This window comes from Lynx canadensis, chromosome D3 (assembly GCF_007474595.2).
Source record: "Lynx canadensis isolate LIC74 chromosome D3, mLynCan4.pri.v2, whole genome shotgun sequence".
Classification (NCBI taxonomy): Eukaryota; Metazoa; Chordata; class Mammalia; order Carnivora; family Felidae; genus Lynx; species Lynx canadensis.
Window position 1 is genome coordinate 66,824,674 of NC_044314.2, and position 14,382 is coordinate 66,839,055.

The 14,382-nt window shown below is 39.5% G+C and overlaps 1 protein-coding gene across 1 annotated transcript in view; it reads left to right on the top strand.

Annotated features, from left to right (window-relative positions):
• Positions 1 to 2,603: 2,603 nt before the first annotated feature.
• LOC115528681 (ankyrin repeat domain-containing protein 26-like) overlaps positions 2,604 to 14,382 on the top strand; it is a 28,972-nt gene continuing 17,193 nt past the window's right edge. The window contains exons 1-2 of the mRNA XM_032595431.1: positions 2,604 to 2,787; positions 3,118 to 3,211. Of these exons, the coding sequence (XP_032451322.1) occupies positions 2,780 to 2,787; positions 3,118 to 3,211 (102 nt within the window). The 5' untranslated portion in view covers positions 2,604 to 2,779. The remainder of the gene's footprint in view (positions 2,788 to 3,117; positions 3,212 to 14,382) is intronic.

Genomic DNA, 14,382 nt, shown 5'->3' on the forward strand with positions numbered 1-14,382 from the left:
GGCTACCTGGGTGAAGACATTTGATGCACACAATTTTGAGGTGAAGAATCTGGATTGGGAAGAAGAGGTAGCTCTAGCCAACTTAACCTTCCTAACAATATAGTCAAGTATGGGTGTGAAAGGAACTTCAGAAGACTTCCGTAAGTTGAAATCTCTATGGACGAAGAAATTACTCAAAAGGAAACAAAGGCAAACCAGTGATCATCCAGCCCTTGTGATAAATGTCGTGTTATAAAGAAAAGCGAGACAAAGTATGCTGGTCAGCATCCTAAGGGTAAGGGTGCCCCCTAAGACTCAATAAGAAAAACACACTCAAAGTAACACTGAAAAGAGTCCAAATAAAATGTACACGATTAGCTGTCTACAAAGGCACTCCATGTCAAGTAATGATTTTTGAGTGCGCGGTTGAGGATGTTGTCTATGAGCACCTAGATGGAAGAGCGAAAAGGACACATGGCCTAGGTAAAGGGGCCAAAGCTGGAAATGTGAATTAGAGAATCTGGTTTTGAAGCCTGAAGAGCAATTCAAAACACAGATAGCAAGGGGCAAGGACTTAATGTCAGGGATTGCCGTCCTTCAGAAATAAGGTGTGGTTAAAAGAGCAGAGGGAGGGCATGGTCATTTTTCTCAGCTGCTGCTGAAAAGTGAAGCAGGATAGAGACCTTAATAAAATTAAAAAAAAAAAAAAGAGGTTCTTGATGACCCTCAAAATGTCTTAGTGGAATGATAGGAGTGAAAGTTAGATTTTAGTGTAAAAGAAGGAAATAAGTGAAGAAACCTTGAATCTGTGGATGAGACGATACATTAAAGAATGTTCGAGTCCACTGCAAGGGGAGAAGCGGTGTGATAGGTGGACAAAGCTTCAAAAGTTAAGCAAATGGTTACTAGAAAAGGAGAAATTGAAATCTTTCTTCCTTATGCAGCTGGTGCTGTGATTTACAGAGGTGTAGCACTTTACCAACGGCAAAGCTCTGGGGCCAGCTTTTCTGATATGTTGTTACCACAAAGCCTTAATCTCCTCATCAGAGTACCGGCTAAAGCAGCCTAATGTAAACAGTGTGGGCATGAAATGATTGAGGAAATTTGGTTTAGCAAGACTCATTTATTTCCATGTCAGTGGCTTTCCCTTGCCTCTGATGGTCATGTAAAGCATCTATTACTCAATGGAAGAGGTGCTATTTGTACCGTAGTCCATGAGTATTGTCCACTGAGTAGTATAGACAGGGAGTTAGTTAAAAGTATTATAAGTGGGGAAAAAAAAGTACTGTTTGCTAGTGGCATTGGCGAAAGTTGTGTGAAGTACTGAGGAGAGATTCTGGGCCTCATGCTCCCCATTTGCTGCCACTTGCGGTGGTATGAAGAATGACTTCAGTATAATTTGTATAGGGGACCACTTGTATTGGCATGCCACCTGCCTTAACTATCTCATTGTATTGGAACGCAAAATACAGCAACAGTAATCATGCTAAATGCATACACTTAGAGCTGACTATGTGCCACGTACCCTTCTAAGTTGTTCACGTATTATTTCCTAATTTTATATTCCCAAGATCCCAGTGAGGTAGATCCTATTATTATTTATTTTTCAGATCACTTTTATAAGATTCTTTATTTTGAGAGAGAGAGAGACAGAGACAGAGAGAGAGACAGAGAGAGATTGTGGGAAGAGCAGGTAGGGAGAGAGAGAGAGAGAGAGAGGGAGAGAGAGAGAGAATGCCAAGCAGGCTCCTCGCTATCCACGCAGAGCTCGATGTGGGGCTCAATCACGTGACCCTGAGATCATGTCCTGAGCAGAAATCAAGAGCCAGACGCTGACCCGACTGAGCCACCTAGGTACCCCAGTAGGTGCTGTTATGACTTTCATTTTACAGATTTAGAGACTGAGACACGGAAGTTTTAGGTACTGTGCTTAAGGTCATACAGCTCATAACCAGCAGAATTGGGAATTCAGACCCAGGCTTTCTGGCTCCTACTAGGATACTGCTTGTCAAACTCTTCCATGAAATATCTCGTTGTCACTGAAAACAGCATGTTCAGTTTCATAATCACGAGAACAGCAATGTCATTCACCTATGTGAATATTGAAAATCATAGTTGATATGGTGCTTGGAATATGAAAACAGAAATGTTTACCATAAGGTAATTCCCTATATTTCCTCCATTTGACCAGTAGATACATTTGTATGTTTATCTCATCATATATAATTTATAAACATTAACAACGTTATGTTTTTGTAGGAGAGTAAGATTGGTAAACTATTCTGTACCAGTATTGAAATGTTTTCGGCTTTGTAGGCCATAGTCTCTGTTGTAGAAGCTGAGCTCTTTTGTTATGACCTAAAAGTAGCCATCATTCAGCATGTAGAGGAGAGTGTGGCTGGGTCCAATAAGATTTTAGTTACAGGGGTGCTTAGGCGGCTTAGTTGGTTGAGCGTCCTGACTCTTAATTTCCACTCAGGTCATGATCCCAAACCCCACATCATGAGACCGGTCATGAGACCGAGCCCCACATCAGGCTTCACCCTGAGCTTGCAGCCTGCTTACCTTTTTCTCTGTCTCTCCCTCTGACTCCCTTCCCACTTGTGTGTGCTCTCTCCCTCTCTGTCTCTCTTTCAAGTATAAAATAACAAAAAAAAAAACATTTAGTTACAGAAACAGGTGATGGTGTTCAACTAGATTGACAGTATTTAAAAGTATTATTTTTTCTTTATTTTAGTTACAAGAAGCACAGGAACGACATGCAGAGGCCGTAAGATACGCTGAGAAGATTAAAGATCATATGCTAAAGTATAATTTAAACCTCACAGAAAATAACTTGTTTATTTATAAAGCAGATAAGGAGTGTACTATGAGAAATGTATTAGTTATGCGAGTATATCATTGTTAAGCTGGATACAAATTCCAGCTTTGAGCTATTTTGAAATGCAAAATTTTGGCATCTTATCTCTCAATTTTGCACCATTACCACAAAACACAACGAGAAAATTGGCACAATTGCCAAATCATCCTCTTGATACAATTTTAAGAATTTCTGTAATACCCTCACTTGTTCAGAAATTACACGATACAGTTTTAAAATTATGTGTGAGAATAATTATCTTAAGATCTGCATTTTAGGCTAAAGGTTAAAAATGCCAGGCAAGAAGCAACCATCAAACATCAAGCGGCCCAAATTCAAGATCTTCAGAGCAACTTGCTAAAGGCAAGTTTGGTAAGTCGATCTCTTAATGACTGTCCTACTGAAAAGGAATCCTTATGTCACCAGTAGAAGTACATAAGAATGTTTTGGATCATATGGAAAATTTCACTGATCAAAATATTTGGTTGATATTGTTCCTGCTTGCTATTAGTGATGTAATTCGTCTATATAGGTGATGTTGATTGAATTCATAAAGTGATGATGTTTGTAGTGAGATTTAAATAAAAATATTGTGAGAATCTAAGAAGAGCAACATTTTATATATACCACAGTGAGCATTTGGTTTAGTCCTCCTTTTAGCTATTGTATATAAAGGTGTTGTGAACATTGGCATACAGATGTGTGAGTCCTTGCTAATATTTTTCAGCGTGTTTCAAACGTCCCCAGTCTTTGAGTGATCATTTCATCTTGCATTCTAACTTTCTGTTGTAAACCCAACCCTTTAGTGAGAGTTTCAGAAAGAGTTCTCTTAATGATGATATGTTGGAATTTAAAATTACAAATTTGCCACTTATTCTCTTCATCAACAGCAGGTCATTATGCAAACGTCCTTCCCAAAGAATAGAGTTTTCTCTTTGTTGGAATTTGTAAAGGAAAAGAAATGCCAGTGAAAAAGTGGAAATGGCTGCTCTGTCAGGGCCTTACCTAGTAACATAGTGCTCCTACCATTGCAAGTTCAGAAACTCATTTTTTTTTCATTCAGTTGAGTAAATCAGCCTTTCAGAAATTTCCCAATTCAATTTCAGAAAAGACTAATGTGCCATTCAAGATTCTAATACATAGATATGTAGTGAAACCACAACTGTTTTCCAAGTGGAACACTTAATGTCATCCCACTCTCACCCTCCTTTGTAGGATTCTCATTGTAAATCCTAAGTGGGAGCAATGAGGGTGATACAATGACCAACTCGTTTGTGTCAGTCACAAAAGCTATATAATATACATGCAAGTTTCATTAGGCAGCTATACCCATCAGGGGAACTAGAACATTGTGTTGACTGGTCCTTTTTATGACTGAAGGGACATTGAAAACTACTTTCTTTTCTATACGTCTTATTAATGAGTCACATGGTAATAGGGAACTTTTCATGCGAGTAATATGACACTCTGTTGATCAGTCTTCTATGAATGAGAGTGCTAGGCATTGTCCTGCTACTGTGTCCTAAAGAAATCTTTAAGGTCTCAAAAACTAAAATTTGTAAGGATATCCGAAACTGATGAAGCTTATTAAAGAATAATGAGGGATTTTCTGTACATCTCTATAGAAAGGAATTAGGGTTATGGCATGAAATTACCTGCCACTTTAAGGTCTTCTCTGCGAATCACAAACTTAAGATTGCATTCGGCCAACTCAGTCCATAGTTCTGACTTCTCTAGAAGGTCCTTATCTCCTGAATCCCCAAACCAGGGGCTACCTGGGTGAAGACATTTGATGCACAAAATTTTGAGGTGAAGAATCTGGATTGGGAAGAAGAGGTAGCTCTAGCCAACTTAACCTTCCTAACAATAAAGTCAAGTATGCATCTGAAAGGAACTTCAGAAGACTTCCGTAAATTGAAATCTCTATGGACTAAGAAATTACTCAAAAGGAAACAAAGGCAAACCAGTGATCATCCAGCCCTTGTGATAAATGTCGTGCTATAAAGAAAAGCGAGCCAAAGTATGCTGGTCAGCATCCTAAGGGTAAGGGTGCTCCCTAAGACCCAAGAAGAAAAACACACTGAAAGTAACACTGGAAAGAGTCCAAATAAAATGTACACGATTAGCTGTCTACAGAGATACTTCATGTCAAGTAATGATTTTTGAGTGTGCGGTTGAGGATGTTGTCTATGAGCACCTAAATGGAAGAGTGAAAAGTACACATGGCCTAGGTAAAGGGGCAAAGCTGCAAATGTGAATTAGAGAATCTGGTTTTGAAGCCTTAAGAGCAATTCAAAACACAGAGAGCCAGGGGCAAGGACTTAATGTCAGGGGTTGCCGTCCTTCATAAATAAGGTGGGGTTAGAAGTGCAGAGGGAGGGTATGATCATTATTCTCAGCTGCTGCTGAGAAGGGAAGCAGGATAAAGACCTTAATAATTTTTTTGTTTAAAAAAAGGTCCTTTATGACCCTCAAATTTTCTTAGTGGAATGATTGGAGTGAAAGTTAGATTTTAGTGTAAAAGAAGAAAAAAGTGAAGAAAACTTGAATCTGTGGATGAGATGATACATTAAAGAATGCTCGAGTCCACTGCAAGGGGAGAAGCAGCGTGATAGATGGAGAATGTTTCAAACTTAAGCAAATGGTTACTAGAAAAGGAGAAATTGAAATCTTTCTTCCTTATGCAGCCAGTGCTGGGATTTACAGATTTGTAGCACTTTACCAACTGCAAAGCTCTGCGGCCAGCTTTTCTGATATGCTGTTACCACAAAGTCCTAATGTCTTCACCAGAGTACCTGCTAAAGCAGCCTAACGTAAACAGTATGGGCATGAAATGATTGAGGAACTTTAGGTTAGCAAGACTTCATTATTTCCATATCAGTGGCTTTCCCTTGCCTCTGATGGTCATATAAAGCATCTACTACTCAGTCTAGGCGGTGCTATTTGTACTTTAGTCCGTGAGCATTGTCCACTGAGTAGTATAGAGAGGCTGTTAGTTGAAACTATTATAAGAGGAAAAAAAAAGTACTGTTGGCTAGTGGCATTGGTGAAAGTTGTGTGAAGTACTGAGGAGAGATTCTGGGCCTTATCCTCACCATTTGCTGCCACTTGTGGTGATATGAAGAATAACTTCAGTATAATTTGCATACGGGGCCACTTGTATTGGCATGCCACCTGCCTAAACTATCTCATTGTATTGGAATGCAAAATACATCAAGAGTAATCATGCTAAATGTATACACTTAGAGCTGACTATGTGCCATGTACCCTTGTAGGTTGTTCATGTATTATTTCCTAAATTTATATTACCAAGATCCCAGTTAGGTAGATACTATTATTATTTATTTTGAGATAATTTTCTTAAGGTTCCTTATTTTGAGAGAGAGAGAGAGAGAGAGAGAGTGAGAGAGAGACAGATTGTGGGGAAGGGAAGGTAGGGAGAGTGAGAAAGAGGGAGAGAGACAGAGAGAGAGAGAGAGACAGAATTCCAAGCAGGCTCCTTGCTGTCCATGTAGAGCCCGATGTGGAGCTTAATCACGTGACCCTGAGATCATGTCCTGAGCAGAAATAAAAAGCAACACGCCGAACCGACTGAGCCACTCAGGTGCCCCAGTAGGTGCTGTCATTACCTTCATTTTACAGATGCAGAGACTGAGACATGGAAGTGTTAGGGTGTGTGCTCAAGGTCATAGAGCTCATAACCAGCAGAATTGGGAATTCAGACCCAGGCTTTCTGGCTCCAACTAGGATACTGCTTGTCAAACTCTTCCATGAAATATCTCGTTGTCACTGAAAACAGCATGTTCAGTTTCATGATCACGAGAATAGAAATGTCATTCACCTATGTGAATATTTAAAATCATAGTTGATGTAGTGCTTGTAATGTGAGAACAGAAATGTTTACCATAAGGTAATTTCCTATATTTCCTCCATTTGACCAGTAGATACATTTGTATGTTTATCTGATCATATATAATTTAAAACCATTAACAACGTTATGTTTTTGTAAGAGAGTAAGTTTGGTAAACTATTCTGGAAGAGTATTGAAACATTTTCGGCTTTGTAGGCCACAGTCTCTGTTGTAGCAGCTCCACTCTGCTGTTATGACCAAAAAGTAGCCATCAATCAGCATGTAGGGGAGAGTGTGGCTGGGTCCAATAAGATTTCAGTTACAGGGGCACTTGGGTGGCTTTGTTGGTTGAGCATCCTGACTCTTAATTTCTGCTCAGGTCATGATCCCAAACTCCACATCATGAGACCGGTCATGAGACCGAGACCCACATCAGGCTTCACCCTGAGCTTGGAGCCTGCTTACAAGTTTCTCTGTCTCTCCCTATGACTCCCTTCCCCATTCGGGTGTTCTCTCTCTCTCTCTCTCTCTCTCTGTGCCTCACTAAGTCAAAAATAATAATAATAATAATAACATTTGGTTACAAAAACAGGTGATGGTGTTTTGCTAGATTGTCAGTAGTTAAAATTATTTTTTTTCTTTATTCTAGTTGCAAGAAGCAAAGGATCGAGAGGCAGAGGCCATAAGATATGCGGAGAAGATGTAAGATCATATGCAAAAGTATAATTTAAACCTCACAGAAAATACCTTGATTATTTATACAGCAGATAAGCAGTGTAGTACGAGAAATATACTTGTTATGCCAGTATATTATTGTTAAGATGGATACAAATTCCAGCTTTGAGCTATTTTGAAATGCAAAATTGTGGATATTATATCTCAATTTTGCACCTTATCCACAAAACACGAGAAAAATGGCACAATTCCCAAATCTTCCTCTTGATACAATTTAAAGAATTTCTGTAAGACCCTCATTTGTTCAGATATTATATGGTATTGTTTTACATTTATGTGTGAGAATAATTATCTTAAGATCTGCATTTTAGGCTAAAGGTTAAAAATGCCAGGCAAGAAGCAACCATCAAACATCAAGTGGCCCAAATTCAAGATCTTCAGAGCAACTTGCTAAAGGCAAGTTTGGTAAGTCGATCTCTTAATGATTGTCCTGAAAAGGAATCCTTATGTCACTAGTAGTAGTACATAAGAATGTTTTGGCTCATATGGAAAATTTCACCGATCAAAATATTTGGTTGATATTGTTTCTGCTTGCTACTAGTGATGTAATTCTTCTATATAGATGAAGTTGATTGAATTCATAAAGTAATGATGTTTGTAGTGAGATTTAAATAAAAATATTGTGAGAATCTAAGAAGAGCAACATTTTGTATATACCACAGTGAGCATTTGGTTTAGTCCTCCTTTTGGCTCTTGTATATAAAGGTGCTGTGAACATTGGCATACAGATGTGTGAGTCCCTGCTAATATTTTTCAGCGTGTTTCAAACGTCCTCAGTCTTTGAGTGATCATTTCATCTGGCATTCTGACTTTCTGCTGTAAACCCAACCCTTTAGTGAGAGTTTCAGAAAGAGTTCTTTTAATGATGATATGTTGTAATTTATAATTACAAATTTGCAACTTATTCTCTTCATCAACAATGACTAGCAGGTCATTATGCAAACGTCCTTTCCAAAGAATAGCCTTTTTTCTTTGTTGGATTTTGTAAAGGAAAAGAAATGCCAGTGAAAAGGGAGAAATGGCTGCTCTGTCAGGGCCTTACCTAGTAACATAGTGCTCCTACCATTGAAAGTTCAGAAACTCATTTTTTTTTTCCATTCACTTGAGTTAATCAGCCTTTCAGAGATTTCAGAATTCAATTTCAGAAAAGACTAATGTGCCATTCAAGATTCTAATTTATGTAGTGAAACCACAACTGTTTTCCAAGTGGAACAGTGAATGTCATCCCACTCTCACCCTCCTTTGTAGGATTCTCATTGTAAATCCTAAGTGGGAGCAATGAGGTAGATACACTGACCAACTCGTTTGTGTCAGTCACAAAAGCTATATAATATACATGCAAGTTTCATTAGGCAGCTATACCCGTCAGGGGAATTAGAACATTGTGTTGACTGGTCCTTTTTGTGGCTGAAGAGACATTGAAACTTATTTTCTTTTCTAGACGTCTTATTAATGAGTCACATAGTAACAGGGAACTTTTCATGCGAGTAACATGATACTCGGTTGATCAGTCTTCTATGAATGAGAGTGCTAGGCATTGTCCTGCTACTGTGTCCTAAAGAAATCATTAAGGTCTCAAAAACTAAAATTTGTAAGGATATCCGAAACTGATGAAGCTTATTAAAGAATAACGAGGGATTTTCTGTAGATCCCTAGAGAATGGAATTAGGGTTATGGCATGAAATTATCTGCCACTTTAAGGTGTTCCCTGTGAAACAAACACTTAGATAGCTTTCAGCCAACTCAGTCCATAGCTCTGACTTCTCTAGAAGACCCTTATCTCCTGAATCCCCAAACCATTGGCTACCTGGGTGAAGACATTTGATGCACATTTTTTGGGGGGGGGTGTTACTCTTTTTGTTGTATCTTTAGTTTTATTTTTGTTTAATTTGCATCCCAATTAGTTAGCATTTAGTGAAGCAATGATTTCAGGAGTAGATTCCTTAATGCCCCTTGACCATTTAGCACATCCCCCCTCCCACAACCCCTCCAGCAACCCTCAGTTTTTTCTCCATATTTATGAGTCTCCTGTTTGTCCTCCCCCCTGTTTTTATATTATTTTTGTTTCCCTTCCCTTTTGTTCATCTGTTTTGTCTCTTAAAGTCCTCATACTAGGGAAGTCATATGAGTTTTGTCTTTCTCTGATTAATTTCACTTAGCATAATACTCTCCAGTTCCATCCACGTAGTTGCAAATGGCAAGATTTCCTTCTTTTTGATTGCCGAGTAATACTCCATGGGAAAAATATATATATATATATAAAACATCTTCTTTTTTTATTTTTTTAACATTTTACTCATTTTTGAGACAGGGGAGACAGAGCGTGAACAGGGGAGGGTCATAGAGAGGGAGACACAGAATCTGAAACAGGCTCAAGGCTCCCAGCTGTCAGCACAGAGCCCAATGCGGGGCTCGAACCCACGAACCGTGAGATCGTGACCTGAGACCAAGTCAGAAGCTTAACTGACTGAGCCACCCAGGAACCCCAAACATCTCCCTTTTAACGTGATTATTATCCATTTCTGTATCGTCTTTAAAGAACTAATCCATTCTTTTGCGCGTTTTTATATTGGATTGTCTTTTCATTATTGGAAGAGTTATTTAAATGTCCTACATGCAAATCCCTGAGCAGATATGGGATTTTCAGGTATTTTCTCCTAGTTAGTCACTTGCCTTTTCACTTTCTTGATGGTGATATTTGAAGCATAGTAGTTTTTAATTTTGATGAAGTAAACTTAATCTGCTTTTGTCTTTTGGTGTCATGTCTAAGAATCCATTGTCAAATCCAGTCACAAACATATACACATAAGCTTTTTTCTAAGAGTTTTATCATTTTAGCTCTTAGATTTTAAGTTAATTTTGTATATATGCTATGGGGTAGAGGTCTGATTTTATTGCTTTGCATGTGGATATCCATTTGTCCCAGTACCGTTTGTTACAAAGACTAGTCTTATTCCATTTAATTGCCTGTCACCCTTGTGGAAAATCAGTTCACTATAATGTGAGAATTTATGTTTAGATTCTCAATGTTAATACATTGATCTATATGTCTGTCCTTATGCCAGTACCATATCAAATTTTATGAAAACTTTTTCCTAGTTATCTTGCAAATTACCAGTCACTTATGTAATAATAAAAAGTCAATGTAGTAGAACTAAACTTTGCTCCTATAGAGATTTTTGTTTCTTGAAGGACCCTTTTGCCAGCCTTTGCCTTGCTGACCCCATGACTCGATGTGAAGTCAGGCTCAAAAAGATAAAATGCTCTTTCTTTAGTGTGTTCAGACTTCTATTTATTTATTTATTTATTTATTTATTTAATTTATTTATATTTATATATTTTTTAGAGCGGGCACAAGCAGGATGGGGGGCTGTGTAGGGAGAGAATGAGAGAGAGAGAGAGGGAGAGAGAGAGAGAGAGAGACGAGAGAATTTTTAGCAGGCTTCACACTTAGTGTGGAGGCTGACAGGGGTCTTGATCCCATGACCCTGGGATCATGACCTGAGAGGTTGAGGCTCAACTGACTGAGCCACCCAGGTTCCCTGCCTGTGCAAACTTTTAGTGTCTCAGTCAGTGCTGCCCACTTTCATTTCCATCAAATCTTGGCCATAGGATCTCTTGACTCAGTCTACTAACGTTTACTTCATTATATTTTATTATCTCATTATAATGCATAGACTCATCCATAGTTTTCACCATCTAGGAAGGAAAAGATTAACTCTAGGCTATTCCTCTTTCCTGTTAAGCAATCTTGCTAACCCGTCATCTTGCAATTCACAATGAGATCCTCTTCTGACCTGGTTCTTGTGTGTAACACTGGTGTTAATCCTGTTCTTGGCACAGATCATACTTTCTTGGAAAACACAGCAGCCTGTTTCCCCTTCTTTCACTTGAATAGAAAGATATGCTTAGCTATATGTTTTAGCTCAGCGTATAATTAATGGAATAAACATTATATCATTAAAATAATACAGCTGTACAAATTGCGGTAGTATTAAGTTGATTTATCAGAGACAAATACTACATTGGTAATTTGAATGACAACAAACTTTTGAAGCCAACTTGTATGATATGGAGAAGCATTGTGGGACAACACAAAGATGAAGTGATCTTACCTCCCCACACAAAGAAGGTTGGAGTAAGGTAAAGGAGAATGTGGAGTTAATTTAAGTAGTGCTAAAGGACAGTACATTTGTTTTGCTACTGAAAAGATGAAAAATGATTCCATGACATTCTCTTTATTTCCCCACTGAGGAAAGGAGAATGAAGATTGAGTATTCAATGGATTAAAAAATACTCAAAGCTGCCTATTTCCTTTCATTGAAATCAGACCAAAGGCCCAATTTTGGTTATCAAATTGACTCTTTCTAGTTTTTCAACTATTGTGCTTCAAATCGTATGTCTCTGTGCTTCTACCTTAACTTGAGGGGACATTCTAAAGAGGCATTCCTGCCTACTTGTAAGAATTGTTGGAATTGAAGGGAATCTTAGAAAAAGATCTTAGAGACAGGAAGAAGGCAGAGGAGTAGGAGGACTCTAGGCTTGCCTCATCCCACGAATACAACTAGATAACGATCAGCTCACCCTAAAAACCCCAGAAATCGACCTGAAGACTGACAGAACAAACTCCACAACAAAAGGGAGAGAAGAGGGCACATCAAAGAAGTTCCTTGATGCAGAAATGTCGACTAGAAGAGAAACAGATCCTGGGTTCTGCAGAGGGGAGGGAGTCGAGGTTGTGGGTAAGGGTGAGAGAGAGAAACGCACAGGGGAACACACAAAGAGAACATTTCCCCATAGCCACTGGCTTGGAAAACAAGAGGGCCTGCATTTCGTGAGTTCTTGCAACCAGTAGTGCGTAAAGTCTGGAGTTTTCAAGGGCATCCGATTTAGCTGGTTTAGAGCCCTGAGGTACTCCACTGCTCATGGACAGAGAGCAGGCAAACAACGTGGGGGCATATAGCATGGGTACAGTGGTCTGAAGAGTGCCTGGGGCACACAGTGGGGAGATTAGTTGCTCTTCTCAGAGCACGTCCCTCAGAGGCAAAGTTCAGAGAGACCTGTCTGTAGGAACAAAGCCGCTGGCTGCCACCATCTCCTTCTCCTGCCCCTCACCACAAACATAAAGCCACCTGCAGGAAGCAGTGCATTGCTAACACTGGTTACCTAACTTGCTTACACCAAACACCACCCCCTTGCACACTGGTGGAACGACCTTTCTCAATCACTCTTGCTTGAGTTCCAGCACAGCAGACCCCTCCCCCAGAAGACCAGGACAAATGCCTGCCCACACCACATCTCCCAACCAGAGAGTTTCCCTTGGCCTCAGTTCCAGTAGAGGTGGTGACAGGTCTCATTCCATAAGCAGACCATAGCACACCTAGTTAAAACCCGCTACATTCAGGCCAGGGACCAAACACTCACCAGACCAGGCGACGAGAGCCTCTGCAGACGACTGGCCTAAAGGATAGCATAGCCAGAACACAAGAGCAGAACACATGCAGCACACACTGGTGACACTCCCTGAAGTGCTAGACCCTGGGCATTACACGACGTCTTTTTCCTAAGTCCATTACTTTCGGGAGCAGGTGACATAACTGGCTTCTCTAACACACAGAAGCTGGCAGATACTTAGACAAAATGAAAAGACAGAAGCATTTATCCCAAATGAAAGGACAGGATAAGGCCATGGTCAGAGACCTAAATGGGACGGATGTAAATAACACGCCTAATGGAGAATTTAAAACCATGATCATAAGGATATTCACTGGACTTGAGAAAAGAATGGAAGACATCCGAGAGACCCTTACCACAGACATAAAAGAGTTGAAGAATCAGAGATGAAGAGTGCAGTAAAAATGAACAGCAAGCTGGAAGAAGCAGAGGAACAAATTAATGACCTAGAAGACAGAGTAATGGAAAGCAGTGAAGCTCAAGAAGACAAAGAAGAATTATCCAATGCAAGAATAGACTTAAGGCACTCGGTGACTCCGTCAAATGTAAAAACATTCATATGATAGGAGTCCCAGAAGAAGAAGACAGAGAGAAGGGGACAGATAATTGATTTGAAGACACAATAACTGAAAAACTCCATAATGTGGAGAAGAACACAGACATCCAGATCCAGGAGGCACAGAGAACTTCCATCAAAATCAACACCCAAGACATACTGTAATTAAATTTGCAAAATATACTGCTAACATCTTTTTTTGTTTTAGTGTTTTGTTTTTTGCTTTTTTTTTTATTTCCGTGACAAAACGCAGACACAAGCAGGGGAGGGGCAGAGAGAGAGAGAGTGAGAGAGAGAGAGAGAGAGAGAGAGAGAGAATCCCAGGCACTCTCTGTGCTGTCAGCGCAGAGCCCACCGGAGGGCTTAAATGCACGAACTGCGAGGTCACGACTTGAGCTAAGATCAAGTCATGCTTCACAGACTGAGCCACGCAGGTGCCCCACTGCTACAAATCTTAAAAGCAGCAAAATAAGTCATTCACTTCCAAGGGAAAACCCACAAGGCTAGCAGGAGATTTTTCAACCGAAACTTTGCAAGGCAGAAGGAAATGGCATGATATATTCAAAGTGCTGAATGAGAAGAATCTGCAGCCAAATATACTCTATCCAGTAAGGCTATCATTCATAATAGAAGGAGAGATAAAGAATTTCTCAAACAAAAATGGAAGGAGTTTGTGACCACTAAATCAGCCTGTAAGAAATATTATCGGGGACTCTGAGTGGAAAGGAGAGATCAAAAGTGACAGTATAAAGGCAGGAAATGTAAAAGCAGTAAAAATGTATATTTCTGTAAAAAAAAAAAACCCTCAAGGAATGCCCCCAAAAAGGATATACAATATAATAGCTTATCAAAACATGGGGAGGAGAAAAAAATGAGCTCTAACTTAAGTGACCATCAATTTAATATAGACTGCTACACACAGAAGAGGTGATATACAAATTAATGCTT